The sequence below is a fragment of the Mixophyes fleayi genome, chromosome 2 (assembly GCF_038048845.1).
Source record: "Mixophyes fleayi isolate aMixFle1 chromosome 2, aMixFle1.hap1, whole genome shotgun sequence".
In the NCBI taxonomy this organism is placed as follows: Eukaryota; Metazoa; Chordata; class Amphibia; order Anura; family Limnodynastidae; genus Mixophyes; species Mixophyes fleayi.
The window spans coordinates 194,825,461-194,848,774 of record NC_134403.1 but is presented as its reverse complement, the minus strand read 5'-3'; the positions used below and the strand labels follow the sequence as shown (position 1 = coordinate 194,848,774).

The 23,314-nt window shown below is 41.0% G+C and overlaps 1 protein-coding gene across 1 annotated transcript; it reads right to left on the bottom strand.

The window, feature by feature from the left end:
• Positions 1-5,244: 5,244 nt before the first annotated feature.
• On the bottom strand, positions 5,245-10,735 carry AZIN2 (antizyme inhibitor 2). The gene is made up of 11 exons (XM_075195253.1): positions 10,591-10,735; positions 10,361-10,456; positions 10,116-10,235; positions 9,497-9,670; positions 9,208-9,380; positions 8,574-8,708; positions 7,680-7,845; positions 7,382-7,544; positions 6,621-6,733; positions 5,996-6,210; positions 5,245-5,412 (listed from the first exon to the last, which is right to left on the bottom strand). The coding sequence occupies exons 3-11, from the start codon at positions 10,212-10,214 to the stop codon at positions 5,274-5,276; spliced, it is 1,377 nt and encodes a 458-aa protein (XP_075051354.1). The 5' UTR covers positions 10,215-10,235; positions 10,361-10,456; positions 10,591-10,735; the 3' UTR covers positions 5,245-5,273.
• Between the last annotated feature and the right edge of the window lie 12,579 nt (positions 10,736-23,314).

The window sequence follows — 23,314 nt, the reverse complement described above, 5'->3', positions numbered from 1 at the left end:
AGATGATGCATTCTTTTTGGCTACAAAGAAGAACCCAGCTCCGGCAGCTGATTTGGACTTTCTTATAAATCTTTTCGCTAGGTTCTCCTGGATGAACAATGACATCACCTGAGTCTCTGGCAATAAGAATGGGTATACCCGACCACGAGGTGGAGACTTCCTTGGGACCAGTTCAATCCCATTGTCTCGGCAGGGTGGTATGGTACTAACACATAATTCCTTTCAAATTTACAGACTAAACAATAACAAAACAAAATTAAATAGAGATACTTCATTGGCCATGCTAAACTTTCCCATTATAATAAGCATTACGTAAATTTTGATATCATATCTACTATACACATTATTTAGTGATGTGTATACTGACCAATTAGTCTGCCTAAGTTCTGGGTAGTCCATCACTCTCCTCGGAGGACACCATTAGAGACTGGGCCCTCTGTCCCTGCTGACTCCTTTTCCCCATCCGTCCTTTCCTAATATCAACTAATTTTTCATTCAACTTTTATGCGCTTACCTTATCAAGACTATTTGGTACACAAGATCTGAGGAATTAGAATTAGATTAATTTCATCTCATCTGTACTCACCTACCATACAACAGATATTTCCAGAGACTAGAATGACAAATATGACAACCTCACACACCCTATTTTGTACTACTGTTTCTGGTTATGCTGTGTGATACATGTGCAAAAGCATTAATGTATAAAACATTGCTTGTTTGTATGTTACACTTTGTCTGTTGGAAAAATTATTTTGCTTTCAAAAAAGAAAATTTTTCCAAAAATTACTTGAAATGGGAGTGATATTTATGAATAGTGTAGACTTAGCGTGAGATTAGCCAATGGCACTATGTAATTTAAAGTTACTATTTATTTTATGGGACAAGCAAATAAATGCAAACAAAAGGAATAAAATGTTTTTATTATACATTAAATACAAGTTCAACATCTGTATAACAGTTGCACTTTTTTTTTTTGTAAATCTTTTTTTATTGTACAAAGAAATAGGAAAGTTTACATCATGTCAAATAATTGCAACATAATTTCTCAATGTACAAATAACATTTTTCTTTTTCTATCACAAACATAAATGAGAGAGGAAAATAAAAAATAAATAAAAATAAAATAAAAGAAGGGGACAGAGATAGAAAAGGGCAAGAAAGGAGACGGAGGAGGGGAAGAGAGAGGAGACTGAGACTATCCGAGTCACTGAATAGTGTGTTTTCCTGGTGTTTCTCATGAACCATACTACGACTTCCTATTAATACCAGTTTAGCTGAGCATTTGCCAATCATTCACATTTTGGATAAAACTTAACCTCATCCACCATCCTCAAAGATTTCTCAGTAAAGACCACCTAGTATCCTCAAAGACCCGCATGATATGGAGCCGAGTCGATTCTTTCAATGTGTCTATGTATGCACCCCATTTAGCATGGAAGCGCTCCACCCCTTTCTCTAAATCATTGAAGGTGGCTCGTCTGTCGAAATATAATGTTTCCATCAACTCCAATGTGACCTCCAATATCGATGGGATCCTTTTGGATGTCCAGTTGCCTAGAATGGCTTTCTTTGCCAAGGTGACCATAATTGTGAGTAGCGGTATAATCCGCGAACCTTCTATCTGATCTTTCCAAGAATCAAAAACTGCGAACAATAGAACTTCATAGTGAGCCGATACTTGTATTTTAAAGGTAAAGTTTATATATGTTACCAGTTTATTCCAAAACTTAGTAATCTTTGGACATGACCACATGTTGTGTATCAGAGAAGCCTGAGCTTTCTGACATTTCGGGCATATACCTGTTTCTGTTGTTACCATAAATCGCCTCTGCGATTGTGATATATATGCCCTGTTAATTGTTTTGATGTGAACTTCCTGGAGTCTGGCAGAACTAAGAGCTTTCACAGTATGCTTCATATAACCTAACATCTCTCCTGGGGGTCATAGATTCGGTAGGTCTTGCTTCCAAGACTCCCATGTTTTGGCCCACACCTTATCAAGTTCACCATCAATTAGGTCGGCGTACAGATATTTGATCTTAAACCTGTTCATTTTAGCAAAGACTAAAGTCGCTTCTAAATCACCTGTGCCTTCCACATCGTCACTTAATAACCATTCTCGTTGTTTGCTCAGAGCATAGTGCCGGATCTGTAGATACATATAAAACTGATTATGTGGGAAGACAAGCTTTTCTCGTAGCTGCTGAAAGGAATATATCGTGCCCCCTGGGTCAAAGATATCTCTCACCGCCATAATTCCTTTCTCTCTCCAAGCTCTGAACATCTCATTTTCGAGCGAGGGTGAGAACTCTGGGTTACCCCAAAGTGATAGGTATTTTGAAAATCTCAGGCTACTTTTAAACTTTTTATTTATGGCTGCCCACGCTGTGTATGTGTCTCTGAATAGAATGTTGTGCAATTTTACAGATGGTATTTTTGCCCTGGGTAAATGAAGTAAGGCGGCCGGGGCATATGGATAGAAACATTCTTCCTCCAGAGATTTGTTGGTAAAATGTTCAATCCCCAATAACCAATCTAAGATGTACCGAAACATGGCAGATCTGTTAAATGCTTGTATGTCTGGGAAGCCCTTCCCTCCCTTGGTTTTTGGTAATATCAGCCTTTTCCTGGCTATTTTCGGTTTCTTATTTTGCCATATAAACTGGCTAACCAGAGTATTGCACTTCTCTATATCCCTTTTACCGATTGCTATTGGGAGCATCAACATAGGATATGAGAGCTTGGGAAAAACTATGTTTTTGATGATTATTACCCTTCCCATTAATGATACTCGTAGATGTTTCCAGTTATTAAGCTGAGTCTGAATTTTGCTGATAATAGGGTTATAGTTGCATTGGTATAATTTGAAGGGGGAGGGGGTCACCAGTATTCCCAAGTATTTTAATGCATTTTCCATTACTCTAAATATTCCAAAATTATGTTGTTCTCTATCAATTGTTTGGGGGTTACCTAAATACAATATCTCCGATTTGTTAAAGTTTATTTTGTAGCCTGTGAAAGAGCTAAACCTTTTTATCATGTCTAGGATTATTGGAATCGTAACTTCGGGCTTGGAGATAAATAGACGCATGTCATCTGCGAATAGAGACAGCTTTACTTCCTTTTTCCTTACTGTGATTCCTGTAAATGCCTGATTTTGCCTAAGAGCTATGGCTAATGGCTCTAACGCCAGTGCAAATAGGAGTGGTGACAGTGGGCAACCCTGGCGTGTCCCTCTACATATATGAACCGGGGGAGAAGCATGGCCATTCCCCACTATCTGTGACAAAGAACCTGTATATAGTGTCCTAAGGGTTTCTATGAATTGTGTCGGGAAGTCAAATCTGGAAAGGGTCTCGTAAAGGTGGTCACAACCCACCATGTCGAAAGCTTTTTCGGCATCTAGGGACAGCAGAAGTGCCGGATTTTCTCCCCTGCCTCCCCATTCCGATTGAAGTACTGCAATGACTTTTCTGATATTGGAGACCGAGTTCCGGCCCCAAATAAAGCCAGTCTGAACCGGGTGGATGATAGAGGGGAGTATTCTTTTGACCCGTTCTGCAAAGATCTTAGTCAGTATTTTATAATCTGTATTCAGGAGCGATATAGGCCTGTACGAACTGGGTAACGTTTGGTTCCTACCTGGCTTGGGTAATACTTTTATTATAGCCATGTTAAAATAAGCAGGGGATTGTTTTTCTGCTAATATTGTATTATAGAAATTCTGTAAGATTTTCGATATCCTAGGGAGGAGCAATTTATAGAACTCTCCAGAGAGTCCATCGGGCCCTGGCATTTTATTATTTTTTAAATGTTTGATGGTTGCTATCACCTCTTCTTCCGAGATCAGGGCAGACAGAGCAGAGATTTGTGTGTCTGTTATTTTGGGTAACTTAATTTGGGACCAAAATTCTTGCTTGCACTCCAGATTTGGATCCTCTTGCGCATACAGTGATTCATAGAATTTATGTAATATCTCTGTTATGTCTTTCCCTGCATGTTTCACTACCCCAGAACTGTCACATAATGAGGTAATATGTGTAGGGGGTCTAGATCCTTGCAGAAGGTTAGAAAGTAGATGACTCATTTTATTCCCGTACCTATAAAATTGGTATCTGCCTCTCTTAATATGTTTGTTCCCTATTTGTGTGACTACATTATCAAACTGCACTTGTTTCTCTCGATACTGAGCCTTATTGGGTGGGTTAGGTACAGGATCCCATCTTTTAAAGGCCTTTTCAAGGCCTCTTTGAGATTGCAGATATCACTCAGATTGTTCTTTCTTGACTTTCTTAACATAGGATATTATTTCCCCTCTCATCACAGCCTTCGCTGCCTGCCAATAAAGAGCAGGGTTTGAGATATGCTCTACATTGTGTTGTTCGTACATGGCCCAGGCTGCATCCAACCTATTTCTAAACTGTTGTGAGGATATCATGCCTGATGGCAATCGCCATTGTCTATGTGTACCCGTGTTATTATTTAACTCCATGCTAAACCAGATCAGAGCATGATCCGATAAGCCTATTGGTTCTATTTCCGTTTCACTTACCCATTGGGTGATAGATTTGGATATTAAGAAGTAGTCTATTCTTAAAAATGTGTTGTACACTGCTGAATGGAAAGTATAGTCTTGGGTATAACAGTTGCACTTTAGTCAAATCAAAAATTCCAACTGAGCACTTGTTTTGTTATGATTTATTCTCTTTTTACTGATAATTTAAACTTACTCAAAATCACACACATATGTAATTAGTTATGAGTGCATATGAGCAAAAATAGCATAAAAATAACAAAACAATAACCTTGGGATTAGGATAGCAGGAAGATATGATGTGGGGGGCGGAAAGGGGGATTATTGCCCGCAATACCTTCTGGGAATTTTACAGTTTTGCCAGGAGGGGTGTGCCAGAATTGCCAACTTTGAGTTTTGAGTTTGGGTCTCTTCGGCTAGAAAATGGGTGGTCCTACAAAGATAAAGCTTTTTGTGGGTCAATAGCTTATAGCCTAGAGGAAGAAGGAAAAACTCGCAGCTAAAAAGGACTATATATCATGAATAGGCTCTAGCACAGTGAGCCTTGTAGTTATCCTTGTACTCCAAACGATAGACCCATCTGTTAAGAAACTCAGTGTAGTGGTCCTCTGATCACTTGTTTTATGTTGCCCTGTTAAAAACAATAAGGCTGAAGCCAACACTGGAACCACATGATAGATAACAAAAACATAACAAAATTCACAACATTAATTTTTTGCAGTCTGAATGTACTAGATCAGATGATATCACGTGGTGCAAATACAGAAGTAAGGCAACGGGGGTCAGAGATTTCCCAGCCACAGGACATAAATGAACATACAGTTTCCTTCTCTTCAACCTGATGTAGTCCTTTCTGCAGCAACTGAACAGCCTCCCTGAAACAGACATGACACACTCAAATCTCATGTTGAACTGCAAAATAAACACCTACTAAAGGGCATATTCAATTGATGGTGAGATCGCCGAAATACCCGCGCTCGAAAAATATTACCGTTAATATGGTAATATCTCGCTGAATTTAAATCCAGCGAGTAAATTACTGTATTAACGGTATTTACGTGCAATATTACCGTATTAACGGTAATATTTTTAGAGCGCAGGATTTTGGGCGATCCCGCCGTCAATTGAATACCCCCCATATAGTCTAAACACCCCCATTGCAAAAGAAGACTATTCTGCTTTGTTATATTGATATTATATTTGTAACTAAATTTCATGTTACATTCCAAATAATTCTAGAGTACAGAAAGGGTACAGTAACAGAATGTTGAAAGCAAATTGCAGAAGAAGTTCACCTATGCCACAGATAGAGGGCAGCGTAACAGAATGAATAATTAAAAAGGCAAAGTACAGAATTCTTCCCGCTAAGCTACATCTGCAGTACTCCATAGAGCAACTAATAATTATTCCAAGTCACAGCAAAATGATGTGTATATTTTGCTACAAAACTTTCCTTACCAGGCAACCCGTGACATTGCATAGTGAATGCGGGACTGTAGAAAGCCATTGAATGTAGAAGATGCTACCACCGTGTAGGCCCCCATGTTGTCAAACAGAAACCAATCACCAACATATAGTTCGGGCAGCTGAAGGTGCTCAGCAATCTTATCTAATCCATCACATGTTGGTCCCCACAAGCTACTGCTGTACAGTGGCTGGTCCGGAGAAGGCTTCTAAGCAAGAGATGGAGCTGGTCAGTGAAAAAGCCTATAAAAAGGGGTGCTGGTTTATCATTTTAAAAGTTTAGCTAAATTCTTGTGGGCAATGAACATTTACCTGTTTAGCTTTATGTTCCAGTAAAAGCAACACAAGGTTGATGAGGCTTAAGCGTGTCAAAATAATGATCATAGGACTGATCTTAGCACTTTAAACAAGTATGTGTTATTTTGCCCATGGGTACATACACTTTAACGGTTTTAATACTTAAACAAAATATGTTGGTCATCCATTTAAAACATATTTTATGAAACAAAACAAGTTAATTACACAAATAACTCAGACCAGCTTTATAAATTACATAAGTTAATGTCTTAGTGCAGATCAAGTATCTGAGAACAGAAATGTAGCTGTGAAGAACCTGTACCTTGAGAAGGATGGGATTGGGATGAGCATGATCAAAGAAGATACAGTTGAATGATCCATAAACACCGTCGTTAACATAATACATGATGTTCTTGCTAGGATAGATTTCTCCATCTTAAATAGAGACAATTAATCAAATTTAGTACTTAAGTTGTTTTCATCAAATTATTATTTTTTCTTGGTGGGGGGGATATTGCAACACCCATCCATAGACTACTAAGATATCAGAGTAACAATTCAGAGGAGACTTTATGTATATATATATATATATATATATATATATATATATATATATATATATATATATATATACTTTGAAACGATCATTGGGAATGACTCTGCAATGTATTTTATACTTCATTAAATTTTTTGATATTTTCTTCTAAGCCTATGCTGGTCTGTTAGTATACACTGAACATCCATGGTTGTATATATATATATATATATATATATATATATATATAGACAATTGCTGCTTCCGGTTTACTTAATATTTTATTTATTTAATGCACCTGCTGCAGTGATGAGATTCTGGTAAATGCCATCATTAAGCGAATAGGGACCTAGGCAAAATGCAAGCACACAACCATGCAGGAACCATAAAATACATTGTTATATGAATGTTGTAATCTTAGAAAATGATATAAATAATATATTGTACAATTGATTAGTAGCATACATACCCCTAGTACATTATATATGCATTAACATTTACTGTATTATACAGGAATTTCCATGAAAACATGTTTCTGTAGAACATACCATCTGATCCACAATAGTCTACCTGCACCTCCTTCTTAGCAATTATGTTTACAGCCAGAGAGAACGCAGATGCCACATAATATCTCCCTGGTTCAGCAATGATCTCCACACCAGAGGCTTCTGGGAAATATAGGTCCAGTGCTGGATTTATCACAGCACAAATCTGTTTGAGAAAGAGAAGCCATAACAGTTTGGGAGCTCCCCAATCTTTGCTATTATTTTTCCTGGTTCAGATCCCAGTCCACAAGGTTGTGTCCCTAGACTATATAATTTAGGAAAAATAAAAGAAGATTCTCACCTCATTAAACAGGTTTTTTTTATCATCTCTCCCTGGGAAACCCCCTCCGATATCCAACAGCCACATCTTATACCCGAACTCAGACGCCATTTCAAAAACAAGTCTGGCATCTGAAATGGACTCAGCATATGTCTTGGGGTTGCTGCATCCAGTGCCCACGTGAAAACTACAATAAAAGGTTCACATTGAAACCACAGGCAACAAACTTTCAGTACAGAGAAATGCATATGCTAGACTAGTAACAGGAAACCTGATATAATTCAGTGGCTGAATGGACAGCTAACCTCTAACCTTCAAAAGGGACACACATTACCCTTAATCTCAGTAGTAAGTTAAAATAATAAATGTAATCAAAGAAAGAAGCCTATCTGTAATAACATATCAGAAGCATTTTAAACAAGTGTTAAAAACTACAGCAAATCAATCTGACAATAAAGCAGGAAGGAGCTGGGTCTTTTTTCCCACAAATATTTCCAAACCTTCCGGATCTGTACCCTCATAATGACATCACTCATACCCATGACATCATATCTGCAACATGACTTCAATTTATCACAGAATTTTCAAGTAGCTAAAAAGATTATAGCACAGTGACAAAGAGCGATATTCTAGTTAAGGGAGAACTCTCCAAACCAATTTTATACAATATTTACATTAGACACATACAAAGGGACAATAAAATATGGGGTTTGTGTGTTTTATTTTGGGCATATAAAATTAAGCAAATGACATCATTTCAGAATGCAATTCAAGTACATTCAGGGTGCTTTACTTAAAATATTCTCTCAGGTCAGTTGTTAGTGACCAGTTCTACACTGACACCAAAGATTCCTGGAAGACAGGAACGATACTTGTGGATGATGACTGGAAACTTAATTTCCAATTTCAACTCACCTAACACCAATGACATCCACATTTAGATTCTTAGCCCTTTCAAGTAAGTGTCTGCATGATTTCAGAGGAGCTCCAAACTTTATGCTAAGGGGGCCAGATGCCTTTGTGTCATCTGTAGCTATGCGCAGCACCATCCTACAAACAATAAAAGGTTACAGTTAGAATTGAGAAGCTCCTAATAGTTCATAAATTAAATGACATAAGTTCCAAATATTATTCTTTAATTTCTGCCCACATAAAAGGCAGGGCCACCTTAACTACATTATGGGCCCCTGGGCAATGCAGTGCACCGGGGCCCCTAAATATAAACTTAATATTAACTTACCTTAAGTCCGATCCCCTTCTCTTCTTTTTTTCGCACTGAGTCTCTCTGATCTCTCTGATCTGCGCTCCTCCATGCTGTGCTTGCAGTGAATGTTGGGCGAATGTCACGCCCAACATTCACTGCGAGCACAGCATGGAAGAGGGGACCAGGGAGGGAGCCGGATTGCCAGCTGACGTGACTGTGTGAGAGCAAGGTATTTTCTTTTTTTTTTTGCAGGGGGGCCTCGGATGGGCCCCCTTGCCCGCAGGGCCCCCGGGCACCTGCCCATTGTGCCCAATGGAAGAGATGGCCCTGATAAAAGGTACTTACTTGGCATTTGGGTGACTTTGTGACACTTTAGACAGCTCCACTTCATTGTCAAAAGTCATCATCTGTACTCCATTCATAGCAGCAAACTTAATTTGAGAAATCTGCTTACATGGGTTAGCATATATAATGTTCTTTGGCTTCACTCCAATGCTTTGGATTAGTTCAATCTCGGTCTGCAGAGAAAAAATAAATAAATCATGTGTTACACATACTGTATGTAGGAATACAATATTCTTTCATTTTTCTAGGTGATGTCATGTCAAACGGAGAAATATCAGTCTCTAATTACCTTGCTGGCACAATCAAATCCTGCCCCCATTTCAGCCAGAATCTGAACCACACCCCTGCTGCTATTACATTTGACAGCATAGAAAGGCTTCACGCGAGGTAAAGCTTTCAGAAAGCGCAGATGTTTCTTCACAATGTCCCCCAGGTCCGCAACAAAAAAGGCATCTTGGTCATCCTGAGGGCAGATACATGGAACACTTTAAACAAGAAAAATGTTTCAGGGGAAACCTAATACAATTTCAATGATATTTTGAGGTTTAACTTTACCTACTTACAATTGTTTTACTTACAATTTAGCAAAAAGTGACCAGCAGCTTTTAATTCCATATTACATAATATAGTAATGTATACATGGAAGTAATAATAATAAGGCAATGTATTAATTAATATCTAGAGGGCAAGAGTTTGAGGGATGAGTGATAAGGAGTTCACTTCCTACACACTTAAACACACTGGAGTTGTGCAGGTCTCTCAGCAGTGTCATAAGAAAGTTTTAAAGTTTTTCTTAAAAATATTTAAAAAAAACAAACAACAAAACAAAAAATTCAACAGTTGTATTTATTGTTGCAGTCTGTATATGTACAGATGTTATTAAGTCTTGATCTGGTTTGGGTACTTACAGTCTGAGAGACCTCATTAATGATTTTCTCCATCAAGTCTCTGGCCACAAAACCTTCCTCCAGCATGATAAAGTCAGACTCCTGGATATAGCTTGGCATTGTAATGTTCTAGTTGGGGTCCTGAATATGTTGTTTATAAGTATGCAACAAGTTGAAATGAAGAACATTGTATATTAGAAAAAAAACATGTGCGCGAGTAAATGGGATACTATGACACACAATTATAATGCAGTGATGAGGATTACCTTCTAGCGCAGCACCCAGGGAGGTTCGGCTGTAAACTCCGAGATTTTGCAGCACCCCGGACTAGCGTTGTCGCCGCTGCAGGCGTCTTGTGGTGTCTGTTGGAAGAGAAGAGCATTGAGACTATGAACCTTCTCCCTACCTTCTAAAACGCACATATAAGCACCACTGCCCTCCATCCTCTGGGATGCAGACAGGATTCCATGTATGCCAGGCACCGCTGCCTCCTCACCTTAACGCGCATTTACAAGTCCGCTTCCCATGGATGTTAATAAGAAGTATATGTGGTCCTTGTCCTGAACCAAGTCCCAGCTGCACTGCACAAGATCTGCTCTCTCCACATCCCGGACTCTCCTTATATATGTCAGAGGCAGGGCTATTGGTGACGTAATGTCGTTTCCAGGTAATGCAGGAAAACACCATCTCCTAGCTCTTATCATAGGTCTCATGATCTCAGTGAGTGTTCCAGGTCCGGATGGTGGCTGTTCCCTTGCCCCAGGGGATAGAGTCATTCATCATGGAGCACAATGGTTGTGCCTGGAATGTTTGTGTTTTCAGCGAGTGGGGTTTACATATATGACATGTGATATTGACCAATAATAGTGACAGAATCCAGGAATTGTCACAATTTCGGTATTGTGAAATCATGATGTGCTTTAGAATAAGTTTTGGCATTTTTTCTAAACTGAAAGTATAGAGAATCTATATCAAAAATAAAAATTGCAACTGCGCTCTTGAACTATTTTAAGAACATAGGACCTGATTCATTAAGGATCTTAACTTAAGAAACTTCTTATTTAAGTCTCCTGAACAAAACCATGTTACAATGCAAGGGGTGCAAATTAGTTTTCTGTTTTGCACATAAGTTAAATACTGACTGTTTTTTCATGTAGCACACAAATATCAACTTTAAATTTCAGTGTACAAATAAGCTATCAAGTAATTGTGTGCTACATGAAAAAACAGGCAGTATTTAACTTATGTGCAAAACAGAATACTAATTTGCACCCCTTGCATTGTAAAATGGTTTTGTCCAGGAGACTTAAATAAGAAGTTTCTTAAGTTAAGATCCTTAATGAATCAGGCCCATAAAAAGGTCCGTGGATTATATCACACACATATTTATATAGAATGCAACAAATATATTAAAATAGAAAAAAACACACTGTACAACATGTTTAAATCACTACAATCCACACTGGGGCGGGCTGGGCTGGGGGGCAGATGCCCCCTGGGCCGGATACAAAAAAGGCTATTTTGGGCCAGTAAGTCCATTACTTTGTGGCCTCCTCTGGGATCAGCCACCTTCATCATTGGCTGCGGATAAGCGTCCCCTCTCCCCTCCCTCCCCTTGTGTGGCAAATCATATGAACCGATGTCACATGGCACGCGCACCACTTGACCGGTGTCGTTCCATGTGTGAAGATCAGCGCGCGCCGACAGAACAAGGTAAGTGGTGTCTGTCTGCTGTCAATTTAGTGTGTGTGCTGTCAATATAGTGTGTGTGCTGTCAATATAGTGTGTGTCTGTGTGCTGTCAATATAGTGTGTGTGTGCTGTCCATATAGTGTGTGTCTGTGTGCTGTCAATATAGCGTGTCTGTGTGCTCAGGGCCACCATCAGGGGGTTACGGGGGGTACTGTTGTACCGGACCCAGGCTCACCAGGGGGCCCGGTACAACAGCTTAGCACAGACTTACATTCATTCCCCCTGCGATCATGTGCTCTGCCTGTGACAGATCACATGATCGCAGGGAGAATGATTCCTCCACCCCTGCGATCGGATCCTGGTGCCTGGCTGTCACGGTGACAGCCAGGCTGAAGACAGAATAGCGGAGACCAGCGGCGGGCCCCAGGTAATTATGTGTTGCTCATGGGGGGGTGGGGGGCGCTCATGGGGGGGGGGGGCCCGTACTGGGTCCGATTTTTTTCTGAAGGCGGCCCTGTGTGTGCTGTCAATACAGCGTGTGTGTGAGATGTCAATACAGCATGTGTGTGAAATGTCAATACAGCGTGTGTGTGTGATGTCAATACAGTGCGTGTGTGTGTGGAGCATTTCAATATAGTGTGTGTGGTGCATTTCATTATAATGTGTGAGCGAAGGGGGAGCATGTCAATATAATATGTGAGGGAAGGGGGTGTCTTAATTTCGTTGGTAGTCAGCATATCGATGCTGACTACTCTGACAACACTTACCCCGACATCTTCATACCGAAGGGCTCCTCCCCGACGAGGCTCCATGACGACTGATGTGGCAACCGACTGGAACCAATCGCGATGAATGAAGAAGCCGGCGCAAATTGATGATGTCACTTAGATCTGCGCCGCTGTTAATGCTGCTGTTAAGGGGGTAATGTAAGTATGCGCCCATGTACAATGTTGTAAGTATGCGCCCATGTACAATGTACTTGCATTGTACATTGTACATGGGCACATACTTACATCATCCCCTTAACAGCAGCGATAACAGCGTCGCGGATCTAAGTGACGTCATCAATTTGCGTCGGCTTCTTCATTGCTTCCAGTCGGTTGCCACATCAGTCATCATGGAGCCTCGTCGGGAAGGAGCCCTTCGGTGTGAAGATGTCGAGATAAGTCTTGTCGGAATAATCACCATCATTATTCCATACCTCACCCCTTAATTTAGTGTGCGAGGTAGGCTATTTAATTTATTAGTGGGGCTGTTTGGAGGGAGGGAAATAGGTTTATATATTTAATGTGTTTGCTATTTAATGTTAGGGTTTGTTGGAGGGAAATAGATCTATTATAAAACGTGGGTGCTATTAATTTAACACTGTGACTGTTTGGAGTTTTATAAATTTTATGTACCCATTTTTTTTCCAAATAGGGCATCCAACATGCCAGGATCCAGTCAAGCAGCAAATGAGTTAAGAAACCAGCACTCACAAGTGGTTAAAGTGGCAAGAGCAGGAAAGGAGAGAACAGGACAGTCTGCCAACTGTCCTGCTTCTGGTGGGACTTTCCTGAATTGAGATGGCTGTCTCGATTAGTTGGGAGGTGGGTGGCTTCAACATACATTTGCAAATGTGTGCAACTAAGACTTTTGCATTTTTATCTACAGTAGAAATAGCAGATCTGTTGTTGGCCATAGCAGTGTGCTGGGGGTATTTGTCTGTGTTTGTTCCTTTTAGGATAACCCCACCCTTTCATGCACCTGATATAGCCTATAAATTGATTTGAGCAACTTCCATTTTCTTTAGTTGGGAGGTATGTTCTGCTTCATAGTGTACTGCTCATGAAGGCAGAACTGTGTGCACCTAACAGTAGTGCACACAGTATTGCCTGTGTTTTTGTCTAAATTGAAAACCATGTTATATCATAGGGGCCCCCTGTCTAAAGTGCCCCAGCCCCCCCAGTGTCTTAATCCAGCCCTGGCCCAGGGTGTCAGATTTTTACCTAGTGCTCTACTCTTCCTTCCAGTACCACCCCTAATATTATTTGGTTTAGGTTAACCCTAAAACAAATAAACCTATTAGTATATAGGGTGGAGCAAAAACAAGTTTTTCAAGCAAACAGTTTTTTTGCATTTTGATAAATCCCATTATAATCAGCCAGGTATGTTTAAAAAAAAAAAAAGTGGTATAGGGAGAAGGGACATATAAAATAAAATGCAATATAAAGTGAGGTCTTATTTTTTGTTGCATTATTTATTTTTATTATTTAAGATTTATTATTTAGAATGATAAAGTATCCCTGGATTCAGCAACACTAAAATAGGCTCTTTTTCTATTGATAAGTATATATTGTACCAAAAACCATCCTTTAAAGATGGGCCGCTACTTATGGGCCATTGCTGTGTGCTTGTCCCCCGGGCTAAAGTCTGCCAGCTAGCCCCTGACAATCAACCACAAGTAATGCCAACTGGTGCAAACTCATTATAATTTGTAATATTCAGGAACTAAGTTCTGCAGTCACAGCATCAAATTCAGTCCAAAAGTTGTAGATGTTTAGCTATAAAGTAAAGTCTTTTTGAAATCATTTCAATGAATCACTAATTTAACAGAAAACCTTCAAGGATATATAATTGAAGAATCTTGTAGGGAGTTAACCCGGAGTGAAAAGATCTAAGTAGAATAAATATCAGTCAGCAGTACTCTCGGTAATTACAATCTTGAACGGACCTTCAAATTTGGAGAAAACTCAATCTCTCTCCAGATGGATAGTGCTTAGATAATTTGTATAGTTGTATATATGAGTGTACAAAAAGTGCCTTTGATGGAGTATAAAGTACCTGGATCTACTGAACTGTACCCACATTAGCTGTTAGCGTTGTCTCCTCCTCAGCGTGATACAATGATGATATAAGTAAGCCCAGAGCTGTCTTAATGCATGGTCAGGAGCATAGGGGCCCCATAGGCTTGCCAACTTTTCAGTTTGTTATTCCAGGAGATTTATTCAGAACCTTCAAACCCTCTTTATTAAAACGTTTGGGTGGACTAATCACCTCAGTATCAGATGTTATCTGTACATGTGATCTTGCTGTTGCCCATACACATATTGACATTGAAAAATACAACAAACACACCTATTTTTTTAAACAAATCTCTGCAAAGAAATTTCGAAATGTTTGTGTTGAACACTTGATTAATGATAAATAATTCATAGTAATTTTGTACTGTTCCTTCTCAATCTATATGATTTGCCAAATGAGTACCATTTTTATGTTGAATTTCCTGTTTTTCAACCCCAAGGCTCCTGTTATATTGTGCAAACGTTTGGGTGGATTGAACTCTGCTGTACAGCATGTTTTTAATGTGGAATGCACTCAGCCATCCATTCTGGCAGCCGGAATGGATGGGGAATGCACTCAGAAATCCATTCCGGCTGCCGGAATGGATGGCTAAGGTACTCGCAAACCCATTCCAGTATACTGAAGAAGCCCCTCCAAAATCTTAGATGGAGCTCAAACAATTTTTATTGTGCTATAAACCCAAAAAAACCTTTTTATTACCCACAATATATTATAATGAATCGCTATGTCAAAGGGCTGATGTGTCAACAGTTCTTTGCTACTGTTGTTAACCCAACAGCTTCCAAACGCTACTAATAATAATACCCATAAAAATACAAATTTTCACAGCTGATTTGTTTGTAATTAAAGCAAGCATACTTTTCTACCAAAGACACTTTGGAACTCAATACATATATGGGAAGAATATTATTGATTCCACAGAGACAAGAGTGTTGTGGAGGAATTGAACTCAGGTTTAAAGTTTTCAGAGGTGCATTGTCTAACTGCTAAGCCAATGTTCAAGTGGTGAAAACAATATGTGATTGAAATTGCATAGAATGAAATGCTGAGCAGCAAATTTTCTACTAACAACGTTTAGGTTAGTTCCTTTATTAGTTTGAATTAATTTACAGACTTGGCAATATTACAGACAAAAGCATTCATACATGCACATTTCATACTTTGGGTTATGGTAATGAAGTCATGTAGCCTAATAATCAAAAAATATCCTAGGTCTTTTCAATCAAGTCATTTGGAGGTGACATTTAGCCATATTCCACAAAATGTAGCAGGAATTAAACTCAAAAATAACCAGTACATCAAACATGCACGTACAATGAAAATGTGTTGGAAATACACTGGAAGCAAATCCTGAGCATCAACTTCTCTCATGACAAGTTTTTGGATGTTTTGTTAGGGTTAATGTCAATACTTACACTTTGAACTATTATAGGCCTAAATCCTTGGTATATGCAGTTTAAATCTTTTACAATGGAAAAGCAGTCCTTTATAGTAAGAATATTCATTATTTTAGTTTATGATTTTTGACTGCATTTTTGGCCAGGGGTTTTGGGGCCAACTTAGGATTTGAAAAGCTTTCATATGTGGATAAATCCTAAAAGTGTTTGGGACAGCTGTTTCTGTGTTGTAGCTGCATACAACTTGATTCTACACTCACTATTGCAAACCTGAAGGTTTAAGTTTAAAAAAGTACTACAGTGAGACACACACACAATTGTCTATTTTTCAAACACAGCAAAGGTGTAATAATAAAAATTGGACCATTAAAAAAGCGCGGATGCAGATGTTACGGCGAACAGTTCGCAATTGCGTACTGTTATGAGCGTTTTGTCGCTATCCAATAACGATTGTCGAATTTCGATTTGTGTTTCCAACGCACAAATATTTATTCTCAAAAAGTAGCAGAATAATTCAAGCGAAATAATAGTAAGTACAGCCGTTACTTATCGCAGGCGCTCTGGATTCAGTGAACAGTCTTTCAGTCCTGAAGTCTGTGGTCAAGGTGACTGAACACTACATGAGAGCTACTGCTTATATGCAAACAGAGATACAGTGAAACAATACAGGTGGTATAGCTTGCTTCTATTGGTCCAGACATCAGGAGGGTCCAGGTGGTTACACATCATAGGCTGATTCAATCTAAGGAATCCAAAGGTGGGGGTCTCTCCAGGGGATGAGCTCTGTTCTTCCCGCCAAACTGCTCTGTTCTTCCCGCCACACTCCAATTACAATCAGTCCATTTGCATTTGACAGTTAATATCATATTAAAGGTTTATTCCCTAACATCAATAACTAGAGTATGCAATGTGCGATCTCTTCGCCGAATGCACCGAACAGCTGCTGATGTAAAGGGGATTAATATGATATTAGACATGACACATTTCTTTTAACCTGAACCATATGTATCACTAATATGCATATAACTTATAATATTACACATAAACACTACTATATTTCGACATAAATAACTATGTGTTGCAACTACCATTAATGTGTACTATTTACAAATGTGTGTGTTGGTGCGAATGTATGTAAAAGCGTATATACTGTTATTGCCACGTGTTGCAGCTGCGTACGCTCTTCCACGCCATAGCGTGCCATACGCATCTTTTCAGACAAAGACAACCAAGTTTGCTTGATTTTAATTGAAATGACTTTATCCAATTTACTGACTTCGACAGTTCCACCCTTTGATAGTGTAATAAACTATCACCTAATCACTGTTTCAAGTTCAGGGTTATACAACACTTCGTCACAGACCATAATCTCGGTATCTTGCACCTCCCTTTCAGTCTCGTTCTCAGTGTTTCTCCTAGAAGACTGTTTTCCACACTTCAACACAGTAGGAACACATTTGACACATAAACCAATTTGTAAGATGACACCCAGTATAAGGAGAAGGAGCTTACCTACGCTAGCAACCTTTTCCTGTACTCACTCCCCCAGACCAGAGAACCATTTCACAGGGTTCAACCACGAGAACCAACCTGCCATTTTTTCCCTGACCTCATATAACGAAGAATTATGGTTCCTTCGAAATTCCCATTTCAGTTGCAGAATTTCATCCATCTTCCGGTCTATAACCTCTTTGGGGTCATCTGTATTATTGGTGATGTATGTGCAACATTTGACACCAAACTGGGTGGCCAAAGTCACACAAAATCCATCAGTAATAGAGGTGAGATTATTCAGTACCAACCTATGTTGCACCAACTCCTTCTTGTACGCTTGTAGCTCCCTTCCAGTATACCTGAAAGTGTCATCATACATCTCGGTGATATTGTCTATCAATTTAGCTAGGTCTTGTATATATTTAAAGTTTAATGTTCCCCGAGCGGTCCTGGTGAGATCTAGAGCAACCATAACTTGAAAACCAGCGGTTTCACTAATCAATTTTGTAGCTATGGGTTCCTCCCCAGGAATCATATTTCTCTTTCCACGGTGTTCATACTGTGTGTGTATGTATGGTGGTGATGTAGTCTTGTGAATACCAACCATTTCCTCATGAGTAATAGTCATGATTTCAGGAACCAGTTTAGCCAAGAAACACAAACCCTTGGAACTTGGAGTCACCCAGGAATAAGCTTTTCTCCCACAAACAAAGTACACATCATCAGGGAGAACATAAGGAACAGTATGTCCATTAATTATATCACACAGAGTTTTGATAAAACTACCCAAGCCTAGTGTCTCCATTTGCTCAAGACACCTGTCAGCATGGATGACATTCTTACAATTATCTATAGAGACTTTTCCAATGGATACTTTCTTATGTTTGGTTATACGCCCTAATTTGTGACTTCCATCAACATTCCTGCCTATTGGTGACCTTGTAAGTCTCCCTCTAAAATGAGCGTGGCGAGCCATTGTCTGATCTGATGGGTCAGCTTCCCAATTCTCCAGACGCTTTGCATGAGAGATATTTAGGCACAGCAAAGATCTGTCTACAGAGTATTGTCGAAGCGTTAGCTTAGGGGACCTAGTGTTATTGTACCTCCCCTCTATAGGCCTCCCACCCCTTAATTTGAGTACTTCGGAGATGTTTAAAGGGAATGGCACTAGTCCTATGTTATGCTGCCCCTGCAGCACGTGAGAGCACACCCAGCACTTGGTTTGGTTTAGGACCTTACCCACCAAGGAGTGATAATCCTCCAGAGGATGCCCGCCCACATTCAGATTACCGGTGGACTGGCATCGCTGGATGCATCTCTCTTTAACTAGGGAGTCACAGAACTTGCAGATACAATACTCATCAGACAACACACTGTCTCCGAGTTCCTGAGCTAGCAGACCTTTTCATAACCCCTGGACTTAGCATGATAATGGGCTGCTCTGAGTACTCTAGTAATTTTTCCTCGATCTCCATCTCATCCGTATCACTGCCAGAACCTTCCTCTGTCCTCTATCCTCCTTCACAAAAATAGAATGTCCTTGAAAAAGTAAAAACAAGGAAAATCCTGGAACAAAAGAAAAACAAAACCACCACTCCATCGCTGGAAAGATAGTTCTGATGCAACGTCTCTGGTTTAGGTGTCTTGACTGCAGGCTTTAGGTCTCCCGGAACAGATTTATGAGTGACAGATCTGTGTCGTCTGTCTCAGTTTTATCTCACACTTTTTCCGGGTTACTGACTCTCCTGCAGTGGGTGGAATGGACCCAAGTGTCTCTCTCTGCAACCTTCAGTGATGTAGTACTGGTCAGCAGCACTTGGTACGGGCCTTCCCAACGGTCTGTTAAACAACCTGAACGTAAGAAATTGCGGATCATAACATATTCCGCAGGTTCAACATCATGACAGTTCGTTTCTGGCATACCAGGTGACAGCATTTTGAGTTTTTGTTGTTGTTGTTTCAGCTGTCTGCTCATTTTTATAAGATATTGCATAGTCACTTCATTATTACACTTTAAGTCGTCTTGCGGACTCACGATCAAATGAGGTTGTCGGCCGAACAGTATCTCAAAGGGGGACAGATTAAGAGGAGGTCTAGGAGTGGTTCGGATGCTATGGAGGACTAGTGGCAAAGCTTCAGGCAACGCCAACCCAGTTTCAGCCATTACCTTACCAAGCTTGTTCTTAATAGTACCATTTACTCTTTCCACCTTACCACTGGCTTGTGGTCGGTAAGGGGTGTGAAGTTTGCTACTGATTTCCCATGAGCTTACACATATTTTGGAAGATATCACCAGTAAAGTGGGTACCCCTATCACTTTCAATGATTCTAGGGATACTGAACCTACACACAAACTCTTGTACAATTTTCTTTGCAGTGAACACAGCAGTATTAGTGGCTGCCGGATATGCTTCTACCCAACCGGAAAACACATCAATACATACTAACACATACTTTAGATTCCTGCAAGGTGGTAATTGGATATAGTCAATTTGTATTACCTGAAAAGGTCTGTCTGTAAGAGGGATGTGGGATGGCTCAGTTGGAATAGTTTTCCCGACATTTTTCCTCAAGCAAGTAAGACATGACATTGCTTTCTTACCAGCCTGAGAGGAAAATCCAGGAGCACACCAGTATGCTCTCACCAGTTTGCACATACCTTCTTTACCCAAGTGAGTCAGACCGTGTGCTGCTTCAGCCAGGCTTGGATAATATGTTCGGTAAGCTACAGGCTTACCTTGTCCATCCCTTCAGAGGACTCTTGACCACATCCCTTCGCCTTCCAGACCGCCTTTTCCTGCAGGGAACACAAATCCTGCATTTCAATTAATTTCTGCATGTCTAATGTCTGAAAAACCATCATAGTTTCGGTCAATACAGTCATAGGTTGCCCTGCTGCCCATTTAGCAGCTTCGTCCGCCCTATTATTGCCCAATGACACCGGGTCTTCTTCAGAGGTATGGGCTTTGCACTTTATGACGGCTACCGTCTTGGGTAACTGTATCGCTATCAAAAGTCCTTTTATGTGTTGTGAGTGTGCCACTGGCATACCTGCTGTCATAAAGTTTCTAAAACGCCAAAGGGCCCCAAAATCATGCACTACCCCGAAGGCGTACCCAGAGTCAGTATATATATTAGCTGATTTACCTTCTGCCAACTCCCACGCTCTCCTTAATGCTACTAGTTCCGCCACTTAGGCTGAGTGAGGTGGGCCAAGGGGTTCAGCTTCTGCCACATCCTGATCATCTACAACAGCGTAACCAGTACATAGTTCTCCCGTCTCTGTCTGTCTATGACAACTCCCGTCTGTATAAAACATAAAATCCACATTTTCTAAGGGGGTGTCACGTATGTCGGGCCTTGCAGTAAAGGTCTGGTTCAGGTGTTCCATACAATCATGCGTATCAGTACTCTTGCCTTACTCATCATCAACTAGGGTCTCCTCACCTACCACCCTTTGTGTCTCTAGAGACACATATGGAAGGTATGTAGCTGGATTTAAGGTGCTACATCATTTGATGGTGATGTTTGAGGGTGCCATTAGAGCTAGTTCCCACTTTGTGAATCTAGCTGAAGAAACATGTCTGGTTTGAGCTGAATTTAACAGAGGTGATACAGCATGGGGTGTATAGACAGTTGAATTATGTCCTAATACTACATCCTCGCTCTTGCTTACCAGTAGAGCAGTTGCTGCTACACTTCTGAGACATGTTGGGAGTGATCTTGCCACAGTGTCCAATTGTGCACTGTAGTATGTTACCGGTCTGCTAGCATCACCATGTTTCTGTGTGAGGATACCTGCTGCACAACCATCAGCTTCCATACAGTATAGTTCAAAAGGCTTTTCATAATCAGGTATTCCCAATGCAGGTGCTCTAGTCAGACTATCTTTGAGATTAAAGAATGCTTGCTCTGACTCTTCTGTGTGTACGACACGTTCTGGTTTCGAGGAAGAGACTAGCTCCTGCAATGGTAATGCCAGAAAAAAAAAACCTGGGATCCAGGATCTACAGTATCCACACATCCCCAAGAAGGTACGAATTTGCTTCTGGCTCTGCGGCAGATTCATGTGTTGTATGGCCTCAATTCTGTCAGTCGTCAGATGTCTTAGCCCCTGGGTGAGACAGTGCCCTAAGTATTTGACCTTAGTCTGACATGGCTGTAACTTGTCCTTTGCCACCTTTTGCCCTGTTTGTGAGAGATAGAGCAACAACAATTTAGTATCATGTAAACATGACATAAAAGAATCAGAGCACAGCAACAAATCGTCCACATATTGAATTAGAACAGACCCATAGCAGGGTTGAAAGGATTGCAAATAGTCATGTAAGGCTTGGGAGAAAATACTGGGGCTGTCAATGAACCCCTGGGGAAGTCTGGTTCATGTGAATTGCACTCCCGGGTAGGAGAATGCAAATAGGTATTGGCAGTCAGGGTGTCACGGGCACTAGGAGTTCTACCCAGGATTCACCAGATGATAATGCTTACCAGAGGGGCGGGGTTTACACAGCGATCCTCTGGGCAGTAGGGTGAATAGTAGGAACGTTATACAACAGAAGGTGGAGAGAGAATGTCAATGGAGTAGATAGGAGTCAGCGACTCGCAGCTATAATGGTAGGAAAGTCAGCGACTTGCAACTATAGTGCAGAGGCAGGTATCAACCAAGAAGATCAGAGCTTGAGAAGACTTGTCCAGGTGCAGGTAGGCAGGGCCGGTGCTAGGTTCCACGGCGCCTTAGGCATTTTAAAAAAGCGGCGCCCCCCCCCCCCGCAAAAATCGCTCCCCCCCAAATCGCCGCCCTCCTCCCTCCTCTCCTTACCTTGTCTCACCACCGCCGCCTCTCTGCTCCGTCTCCTCCCCTCCACTCACTGACACTAGTAAGTGGAGGGGAGAAGACGGAGCAGAGAGGCGGCGGTGGTGACAAAATAGCCTCTTCCCCCCCTCCCCGTCCATCTGAATGCTGTGCGGCGTCTGTGACAGGTATGGTCAGCGGTTGCCGCTCAGTTTTAAAGTATTTCAGAATTCTGTGGCGCTCTCCAGGCGCCCTCCAGAGCCCGGCACCCTAGGCAAGTGCCTAACCTTGCCTAATGGGAGCACCGGGCCTGCAGGTAGGTAGCGGGAGAGTCAGTGGTCTGCGGATAGCAAGTTGTACCACTGCTGTGATGGGAAGACTTGTCCAGGTGCAGGTAGGTAGCGGAGGAGTCAGTGGTCTGCGGATAGCAAGTTGTACCACTGCTGTGATGGGAAGACTTGTCCAGGTGCAGGTAGGTAGCGGGGAAGTCAGTGGTCTGCGGATAGCAAGTTGTACCACTGCGAGGAGGTGAGGACTTGTCCAGGTGCGGATAAGTAGAGTAATAGTAATAGTCTATGGCTGTATGTATACAGCTGGAGAGCAGAGAAGCTTGTCCAAACAGATATGCAGGGTAACAGCTAATAGTCTATAGCGGGTATGTATACCGCTGCTGAGTAGAGGGGCTTGTCCAAAGCAGATATGCAGGATAACAGCTAATAGTCTATAGCGGGTATGTATACCGCTGCTGAGTAGAGAAACTTGTCCAAGGCAGATATGCAGGATAACAGCTAATAGTCAATAACAAGTATGCATACCGCTGCTGAGTAGAGGCTTGTCCCAGTGCAGACACAGCATGAGAGCTGGGAGGCTGTAGCGGGTATGGGAACCGCCGGTGAGTAGAGCAGGTAATCCAGCAGGAAACAGAAGACACGAGCAGGAGAGCAAGGAGTCTGTAGCGGGTGTGGGAACCGCCGATGAGCAGAGCAGGTAATCCAGCAGGAA

What these genes read in the sequence shown, in the direction of transcription:
- AZIN2 (XM_075195253.1), bottom strand. Translation starts at nt 10,214, where the DNA reads ATGCCAAGCTATATCCAGGAGTCTGACTTTATCATGCTGGAGGAAGGT. An exon ending in GATTTGATTGTGCCAGCAAG is followed by an intron (nt 9,381 to 9,496) that starts GTAATTAGAGAC and finishes TTTTCTCTGCAG; the next exon opens with ACCGAGATTGAACTAATCCA. An exon ending in CAAAGTCACCCAAATGCCAA is followed by an intron (nt 8,709 to 9,207) that starts GTAAGTACCTTT and finishes TATTGTTTGTAG; the next exon opens with GATGGTGCTGCGCATAGCTA.